This window comes from Electrophorus electricus, chromosome 1 (genome assembly GCF_041902795.1).
Source record: "Electrophorus electricus isolate QZ-2024a chromosome 1, ASM4190279v1, whole genome shotgun sequence".
NCBI lineage: Eukaryota > Metazoa > Chordata > Actinopteri > Gymnotiformes > Gymnotidae > Electrophorus > Electrophorus electricus.
Genome location: NC_137497.1, coordinates 26,518,382 through 26,528,501, shown reverse-complemented (window position 1 = coordinate 26,528,501; position 10,120 = coordinate 26,518,382). Strand labels below are relative to the sequence as shown.

Sequence of the window (10,120 nt, the reverse complement as noted above, 5' to 3'; positions counted from 1 at the left end):
GGATCCTAGGAAGATGAAGTCTTGAACTGATTCAATTTCTTCATTGTCAATTTTTATTTTAACTCTACCATTGCCTGTTGTCATCATTACTTTTGTTTTCTTGATATTCAGGTACAGTCCCATGTGTTCACTTTCTTCTTTGACAAGTTGGATCAAATATTTTATGTCTTTTACGCTTTCTGCAAGCAAAGTTGTATCATCAGCATATCGAAGATTATTGATATTTCTCCCACCAATTTTCACTCCAACTGATGATTCATCCAAATTGCATCTCCTTATAATATTTTTGGCATACAGATTGAACAGGACTGGCGATAGAATGCAGCCTTGTCGCACTCCTTTCTTGATCTCAAACCAGTCAGTGTTACTAAAAGCTGTTCTGACTGTAGCTTCTTGTCTTGTATAGAGCAACTGAATTAATTTTACCAAATGTCCTAGGACGCCCATTTGCTTCAGACATTTCCACAGCTTGACGTGTTCAACACAGTCAAAAGCTTTACTGTAGTCAATAAAACACATGTACACATCCTTTTGATATTCACAGGTCTTCTCCATAATCCAGCACAGGTTTGCAATTTGATCTCTAGTTCTGCGTCCCTTACAAAATCCAGCTTGGACATCTGGGAGCTCCCTTTCAATTAATGTAGCCATGCGCTTCTGAATAATCTTCAGTAGAATTTTACTTGCATGTGATATAAGTGTGATGATCCGATATTTGCCACATTCTTGCGTATCACCTTTTTTGTGTAATGGGACAAAGGCTGATCTTTTCCAATCTTTGGGCCATGATTTAGTCTTCCACATCTGTTGGCAGAGTGTTGTTAACACTTGGGTTGGCACTGGCTTGAGTAATTCAGCTGGTATGTTATCAGTGCCTGGTGCCTTCATGTTTGATAGTTGTTTCAGAGCGCAGGTTACTTCTTCCTCCAAAATATCTGGCTCTTGCTTGATTCTGTCACTCTGAACAGCTTCTTGATTTGCTTGATTGCCTGCATACAATTCTGTTGTATATTCTTGCCACCTTTGCTTTATTTCATCTTCATTCTACAGTACTTTGCCATTCAAATCTTTGATGGTCACTGCTTTGCGAGGTGCACAGGCTGCTTGTGCCTGTTTAATATGTGCAAAGAGCTCCCAAGTGTGACCTTGCTTGTTTGCCCCTTCAATTTAGCGTACCAAGTATTCTAGTAGTGCTCTTTATCACGCCTCACTTCTCTTTGAAATTCCGCATTCAGCAATCTGAATTCAATGCTCTTTCCTGTGGATTTGGCTGCATGTCTTTTGCTGGCAATTTCAATCTTCACCTCTGAGAGCCATTGCAGTCTTTTTGCTGTTTTTTTCCGTGGAATAGTTTGCTTTGCAGTGTCTGTTATAATTGAGTTCTTCTTCCTAAAATTCATCTGGATCTTTCGCAATTGTGTCTATTTTTTAATAGACACAATTTTTCTATTTTTTATTTCAACTGCATATTGAACTGGGATGTTATTTGTGTCAAAATGTCGCATTTCAGGAGACTTTTTGATGGTGTTAAATCGTAGTTTGATTCGTGCAACAAGCAGCTGATAGTCAGAACCACAATCCGCAAAACCGCAAAACCACAAATCGTTTTGACAAGCGTTTTGACTGCTTGCATTGAGCTCTTCCATCGTTGTTGACACAGGAAGTGGCCAATCTGGTTGTGGTGTTGTCCATTTAGAGCTGTCTTGCTGCATGTATAATGGCAATGACCTACCATAACTTAACAGATGAGTTTCTAAGCTTTTTATTGTGACTTTTCATGAGAAATCATCTGCCAAGTTTCAAATATCAGTTAACAATTTTATCAAATGCTTAGGCAAATATATAGTGTATTTGAAAGCAATAAATGCATTGATCACAAAAATTAATTGTTTATTGCATTTTTACACTTCATAAAAATATATAAGGTTTTAAAAACTGTGTAATATAAAAACAACATACAAAAGCCTTTTACAATTTTACATTATATGAAAATATACACATTTTAGTGATTACATGTCCAAAAGTACAGTTTATCATCATATTTAATATAATCTACATATAAATATTAAATATTTCCGTTTTGTCAATAGACTTGTAGAAGCTCATCTTGGATACACTGAAACCTTTCTCTTATTTATCAGCAGCTCGACACATTCAGTCAACACAAAATCATGTCAATTTGAAATGTTCAATTATGCAGGCACTTAAAAAGTCTGCAAAGTTACTAAAGATACTAAATTAAGTTACTACATAATTTTCCAGTGGAATCGTGGTCCTAGCGTTCAATGGCGTACTTCAGTGACAGCCACATTCTTCTACAATCATGTCCTCGTGGTGACGAAGAACCATTTCGTCGCCCTCGTAGTACAGCATAGATAGAGAACTGAGACGAGTGGGCACGCAGGATGGACAGGTAACGCGCTCCGGATGATAGAGCTTGAGCAGACTCTGTCGCGCACAAAAAAAAGACGGAAAACACAATTAAAATTTTGCAAATACATTTATAGTAGGTTGCCCTTTGTCATTACAAAAAAAGCCACAGGTCTGCAACATTATTCTGTCTTACCTGCATATAGGCGTGGTTTGTGGGCTTGAAAGATTCGTCCAACGGAACTGGACATTCTCCTTCGCAACGGAATGCATTATACCGCTTTGGGTGCACAATCCACTCATTCCATCCTATTTGGTCAAAATCTACCCACATGTCAACGCGCCTGCACAGCGGACTGGACATGGGTTCTGTTGGTGATCCAGTTGTAACATTTTCTCCTGCCACCTCCCGAACGTGTACCCTCTCTATGCGGTTTCTCTTGTGTCTGCGACCTTGGCTGGGTCGCTCTAGGATGACATATTTGGAGTGCTCTACTGTCTGGATTAAAGTGGAGGTGCGTTTGTGGCTTCGGGGCAAATTGTTTTTCAAAAACACAACAATCATCACTCGGTTTAGTGTGGGATAATGGATCGTACGCTGCCAGCTACTGCGGTGCCGTACTGGAAACGTTTTCACGATGTCTCCTCCACTCCCCTCTTCCACATCACTTCCCAAGTCTTTGTTTCTTTCGAATGTTAGCTCATTTGCAACTGTCAGGTCCATTTGACTTGGTGCTTTACCTTCTTGGTACAGCCAATATTTGAGCAAAGCTGTTACGTTGAAAACCTTCCAGGAGGACGTTGTTGCAGCTGGCACAGACGTTATGCTGCCGAGAAAGAGCCGTTCCTTATGACAAAGCATCGTGTCTCGCTCGCAGCCCGATTTACGTGCCTGGTAGATGTCCACGATGACGCGCTTCGATGCAGAAAATGCAGGCAGACGGAATCGAAGTTCAGACAGCTGAATTTCTTCGTTGCCGGAAAGAGAGGACATGTCGAAAGTAACACTCCACCTCTCACCAACCTGATGGCATTCTGGCAAGGAAAAATGTTCAGCCTTTAGATACAATCAGCCCATTAAATGAAGCAATGTTGTTATGGAAGAAACCAAGACAGTACAATAAACAAACTGAATGGTCTGTAGGTTCTAAGGAGCACCATTATGGGAGAGGCGGTGGTGACGGCGTGTGGGGGTTGAGTGGGGAGTGTCACCCGGATAGGAATGTGTATTGAACCTCCCATTGTAACAGACGTCTGATGGACTAATACACTGAGCTGTACACATAAAACAGAGAAACTCTTTAAAGTCGAATAAGCATCGACACTACTGCGTTGTAAAAGTGGAGGATCAGACAGAAGCCGATAACACGTGAGAGTTCGATAATGATGCCTGATGTGAGGATAGTGGCCAGAAGTTCCTCCTGTCACAAACTCCCTGTATGCATTGTGAAGAATTAGTGAATGGATATTATTTTTTGTTTGTTTGTACTATCGAACACAAGTAATTATTTCTAATAAGTAAATGTATGCGAACGGGGCAGCATACGAATTAATGGAAAAGTATTAAATTGACATGAACCCTTGTGATTATTGGTCATTTTTGATATAGGCTAATCGAATCATACTTTCAAAAGCTATTTTGCTCACAGAACCGAACTGCGTAACACACAATGAAGACTACACGGTAGGATTTTAGGAAAGAGAAAAATCAAATAAATGATAAGACGATAAGCCATAAAATAAATACACTAGTTCATAGATTGCCTTATACAGTAAATGACATGCTTACCTTTTGCGACCAAACTCAGTACGGAGTCAGACTGTTGCAAAGATGGGCTGGTACCACTGACCATACTTGTAGTCGTCTTCCATGCATCGGCAGACTTGTAGTCTCGATATAGCTGCATCATGTAGAATGAATACCTGTTAGGATGGAGCACAGGAATATTGTACCCTCTGTCTACCTTGGGAAGCTCCGTGTGACGCCTTGTGCTGTTCGGGCCGTGGACTTTGAGTCCTATGGAGCCGAGACTTAGACCAAGAACCCAAGCGATGACGAAGGCGAGTGACATCGTATAAGATTTGTATTTAATTTTTGTGCGACACGAAAAGTTTCTGCTGTCTATGAAGACGCGGAACGGGTTCTTCTCAGTACGTCTCCTTACTGTGTGTAGTCCGGGCCTTGCACTGAGCTTTTAAAGTATCCATCTGGCCTTTGATGACCCCTGTCATCCTGCAGCCGCTGAAGAATCCCTCTGATCCTTGAGGCAGATCTGAGAAGGAACAAGACTAAAGCTGTCAAGTTCACTGTCTCTCGAAACTGCTCAGGCTTTTATATGCGCAAGGCGCGAAGCTCCTAATACTATTGTATGACACAGAGCTCCTTTGATAACAAGGCCACCCCAAAACACATCAACGCAATTAAGGCAAGAGTTAAATAGTCAGAGGCAATCACATACATATTTTGCTGCATAATTAAGAAGATTATTTTTTCGACATTTAGCTAACAGCCTCCAACTGGTGCGAATTTCAGACCGATTCAAAAGATTCAAAAATGTTTCTTGAATCCCTCGTAACATAACATCTCGGATAAATGTTGAGTGCTTACCATACCCCTGGATTGAATGGGATAACGCAAAACATAATTTAGTCTAACCAAAAGTTTAATTTAAAAACGATCTCCATACCCAAGGGAAATTTAGAAGTGGCTGAGTTTAGAAATAGCTGCAGCAGCTTTTGAAATAACACCATATAGGCAAATTAGTATAAATGTACATAGAACTGCAGTAGCCTACAGAAACCTTTACATTCAACAAGCCTAAAATCATTCATTTATGATTACACTAACTGACATTGTAATCATGATGTTAGTTCCCATTACTATGCTGATGATACATTATGTTTAATGAACATATAGTCTGGTCTAAAGAACCGCCTAGTGTGTTTGTCACAGAGGGCAATAAACGCGAGATGTCATTTTACTTAGCGTTATAGAAAGTAAAAAATAGCATATAAAACTATACTACAGTAAAGTATACTATAGAAAAGTAAAGTGTTTAGATGAAGAAACAGAACATGAAGGGGCGGTCAGTGGTTGGACAAGCGCTGAGAGAATGAGTCTAGAATAAAATATTGTTCTACAGTAAAACGTTGTTGTTGGTGTTGTTGTTTTATTTAAATTTGTGTGGAGTGCGCCGGTGCTGTGCAGAATTCGATAAAATTGCGGATGCAATGAGCGCAGAACTGAGCGCTCGTGAATTCAGCAGAATTCGTCAAAACGATCCATAAGCGTAAGCACAGCTTGCTGACCACATTCTGTATAAAATAGGCTTCAGCATTCATAAGACTATAACAGTTCCTGGAAAGTAGCCATACATTACAGTGTAGACTAAAAATGTTAGCGTTTTCCGTGCTGGTTCTTCGATTACGATTAGAAGCAAAAGACTACCTCGTTCCGCTTCCGTCACTGATGCGTCTCGTGTGGGTGTGCCTCGCTCGCTGGGACTGTACAACAGCCATATCATTCATTCCTTGTTCGTGTAAAAGTCCTCCTGAACGCATTAACTGACACGATGTCTGTGGCGCCTGTGTTTTGTGTGCTCGTCTTGGCGTGTGCCTTGTCATCAGGTAGTATGAGAGCTAATGTCGGTTTTCAGCTTTTCCATTGTTTTGACGCGCGCAGTCATTGATAAGGTCAAACAACGACATCGTCTTAAACGGACACGTACCGACAATAGTCTGTTAGAAAGAATAACTAGCCTGCTTATGATGAATAACTTTGCTACAATTGATAGCACCCGATTTTCTTTTTGTCAGTTGTATCTAATCTCAGTGGTTCGGCAGTTTTAAATAGGCTAGTCCATCGTTTGAGGTTGTCATGTTATCACGTTTGACTGATTCCCGGTAGGCTTCCGTCAATAGTGCGTTATATTCTATTTTATTTGAGCAACATATATATTTATTTAAATTAATTAATTTAGGAGTTTATTAAAATTATTATTTCGTTTAGGCTCATTCAAGTCATTTGCTTAATTATAATCAAAATAGATACAAATTCTACTAATTTTGGGAATCAATTTGATCATAGTCCACAATTGTTGACTGTATTTGATCTGAAAACATACGTTTTCGAATTTATTTATTTTTATTTTACCTTATTTAATTCCTTCATTACTTTAACTGACTTTTTAATCCAACAGGGCAGACAAGAATCACAGGGCGATACTCCCCACCGCTGAAAACGTCCGACCTGTCACTGGTAACTGAGATAATTATTATTATTTAAAATGTCTTTCACATTGTTTCCCTTTATGGCGAACTGTTTGACTTTCTTCATTTATATGATAAGAGACGTAGCCTAGTAACATAACAGTGAAACGATCGGGAAGTCCTAATATAATCCTTATTTATGTGTGCTACATCACAGAGTGGTATGCAGTTTTATATAATGCCAACGCATAAGGCCAAAATAAAATAATTATATTTAGCTGTCTCCACAAAGTATTAAGTGAATAAAATTGGAGATGCTAAAATGTTTTGTCTTGAATAAACAATAATACTTAGTTTTTATACTGGAATACACCTTAATTTAGCATTGCTTTGCAGAGCAATTCAACAATATATAAAAAGATATTAATTAATTTTTTTTCTTTTTAGAGGCCTTCTCAAAGGAAGGAGTAATGGAAAGGTTTCATTTCTTCTTTTATATAAAAAGGCCTAATAATGAACATGCTTTAAACAGTGTGAAGGTGAACCTTAGTTTTTAATAATAATAACAATAATAATAATAATAATAATAATATGTGTGAGAAAGAATGTTCATAGAGAACATTAACATTGTGGGTGCTACAAAGTTGTTTTACTTCAACATTATTTGTTGAACATGAAAAAGGGTTGTGAAAGTTTGTGGTATGACCTGATCCTCGTTTTCAAACCACTCCATTGTCACGTGCCACAGAATACACAGTTCTAGTTGTAGATAACATTGTGAAACCTATGAAAAACTATCATAGACTTGCATGGTATGTTACTTGACACCTGTTCTATGTCACTTCTTCAGTATTTGCAATATTTGACAAAATACAGTACAGTAGTTTTATCCAAGGTTTATTAGCGGAGATATTTGGGGACCCACTAATAATGAATGTTTGTCACTGTCTAGGATAAAAACATGTGCAATGACTGCATCAGGATCACAGAACTTCTTTTGATCATGCTGTCCCATCAGGACACACAGGTGAGTATGAATGTGTGTGTAATAACTAATGCTGGTATCCTATGGGTTAAAAACAAAAGCAAGTTCAACAGAACAGTTACACAGGGCAAATAAAACAGAAAGAAAACCTCAAAAACAATTCTTATTTAATCAAAAATACAAAAACCTCTTTTGACTCCTACAGATTATCCCATGAGGAAATCACATTGCTGCTGTTCAGTTGTCTAAAGCTATAGAAATAACTATTTTTTTGCAGAACATTAACTGTGCCATGGGTGGACAGTGAGTTTTAAGTTTGCAAATTGTGGAATGAAATTTTGTGACGATTTTGTGCTAGAAGAATGTTCTTGAACTGTGATATGGCCTCACAGACCATTCATTTACAGAAGCTGATTGAAGAGTCTCTCAAAGAGATTTGCAGAGGTTTCTCAGTTGCAAAAGTTTATGTCGAATGCATGGAGACAGTTCGGAAGTACCTGCCATCGGTCATCAAAGGTTTCCTTTCCTTTGATGTAAGTCCTTCTTCAAACATGTACATACCAATTTCTGCATTGTAACTATAAAATAAATAAAGTCTGTATTGGGTCATAGTCATACAGAGAGGGAGAGATATGCATCGCACTGCAGATGTGTGCTGTCCACCCAGAAAACAATGCTCCAGAGGTGCTTACCGTTGGCCTGGAGGCAGCTGGCGTGATACAAGCACAGTCTTCAACAGGAGCCAGTCAGGCGGTATGGTACTAACTTTTTGTAGAACGATGTCTAATTGCACTTCCTCTTTATCGTATTCTTCATTTTAGAAACCCCCTTGAATTGAGCTACTTTGACCATGCCGTTCATGTGTAATTTTTCTATTCCATTCTGCCAACACAGGTACAGATCACGCCCCAGTGTACATTCTGTCTTTTTATCATCAAAAAACTGGAAGACATGTTGCCAAAGGAAAGAACTGAAGTAAGACAGACACACAATACTTGGAAACAGCTTTCCATTTTTGACATAATTAGTGCACATACAACTCTACTGAAAGAATGAGAAAACACAAAATGAAAACATGTAGCCAATGACATTAAGTATGACCTAACACTTAAAACCCATTAACGGAACTCAATCATAGGAGTCCGTGGTGAAGCTACTGGAGAAAATCTGTGACCACTTGCCTCAGCACTACAAAGAGCAGTGCAACAACTTCCTGGAAAAATACGGCAAGCAGCTCATTGATTTACTCCTCAGCACTGCCACACCCCATGCAATATGCATGTTGCTGCACTTGTGTTTCGTCCAGGAGACACCTGCTATAGGTAATTAGAGAAAATATCTTGAAATATGTATTCATGTTTTCAAAATAAAATTTGGTTCTACATGCATTACAAGTATATTTCCCCCTGTCTCTCACTGCAGTTCCCTCCCTGCCATCAGATTGCCAGTCATGTAAAACCTTGGTAGTCCTCACCCAGGTGCATCTGGGACAAAATGCCACGGATTCACAGACGTCCTCTATGCTCCAGAAGATATGCCAGTCCCACACCAATGCCCTTCCAGGGGTAACAATCTTAACACTGTTGCTGTATCTAATTTAACATGAACAGCAACAGATATGCTGTAACATATTGGTATTTCTATAAGTGGTATTTTCAGATCAATTTTCTCTGTTCCTTCCTTTCTAGTGCAAGCTGTTTATTCAGCGTCATGACGTGGCACTGGTGCGGATTTTGAGCAAAGACAAAGATGCTCTAAATGCATGCCAGGTAACAAAAAAAATTAAATATGTTATTTCGCCCCAAGACTGCTGAAGCTCTGAGCTAAATATATTGCAATATATTCTGATTAAGTAGCATCCCAATAGTGGCATTGTATTTGAATTTTCCATTCAGGGGGTACCCTATTAAACCAACCATCTTGGTATTAGGACAGTAAGATTAGAAGATGAAAGATGAATATGGTCAATAAAAACAAATTGTTTATGCTAAGCACAATGAGAAGTTTATGTGAAGACTTTTAAAGCCCTGTGTTTAAGTAAAACTATGCATTAGTGAAAGTTTAAGCAAAAATGCATTTGCACCTTTGCAAGGAACAAGGAACCTAAATGTACATTTATTAGCAAATGGTCACATTTATATTCACATACAAAAGCTGGGTCAAAAGATGACAATCTGAATGTCTCAATTTGCATACAACTATGGATGTTTAAACTGAGAACTTTGATTAGGCTGCTATTACATTTCAGTTTCTTGCAGTTGAAAGTGTCTGTGAAGCATTTTGCCTTACTCCTGTTTTGTCTACTTTATTAGGAGATCTTCTGTTTGGGACATGAATAGCATGGCATACCTTCAAGTAAACAAACCCTCATTTTTGTTCTCTGGGAAAAGGAATGAATGAATGTTTCTGATTGTTGTGGGGGGGGACACCAATCATATCTAAAAATGTTATGCTTTTTTTTAATGCATAAAGAAGCAGGACTTTTTTTTAATAAACCCTGATTACACAGTGATTTTGTGTGTTATACAGAGAGAGCTACCATTCTTTTCTTTCAAA

General features: G+C 38.6%; 2 protein-coding genes across 2 annotated transcripts; one reads left to right on the top strand and one right to left on the bottom strand.

The window, feature by feature from the left end:
- Positions 1–1,945: 1,945 nt before the first annotated feature.
- spaw (southpaw) lies at positions 1,946–4,619 on the bottom strand. The gene is made up of 3 exons (XM_027016869.3): positions 4,160–4,619; positions 2,567–3,405; positions 1,946–2,448 (listed from the first exon to the last, which is right to left on the bottom strand). Exons 1-3 carry the CDS (start codon positions 4,440–4,442, stop codon positions 2,296–2,298), a joined length of 1,275 nt encoding a protein of 424 aa, XP_026872670.2. The 5' UTR covers positions 4,443–4,619; the 3' UTR covers positions 1,946–2,295.
- Positions 4,620–5,842: 1,223 nt separating this feature from the next.
- Positions 5,843–10,076, top strand: sftpbb (surfactant protein Bb). Its single transcript, XM_027016894.3, has 10 exons — positions 5,843–5,997; positions 6,570–6,628; positions 7,532–7,606; positions 7,972–8,097; positions 8,177–8,317; positions 8,459–8,539; positions 8,703–8,886; positions 8,987–9,129; positions 9,253–9,333; positions 9,877–10,076. Exons 1-10 carry the CDS (start codon positions 5,943–5,945, stop codon positions 9,901–9,903), a joined length of 972 nt encoding a protein of 323 aa, XP_026872695.2. The 5' UTR covers positions 5,843–5,942; the 3' UTR covers positions 9,904–10,076.
- The last annotated feature ends 44 nt before the right edge of the window (positions 10,077–10,120 follow it).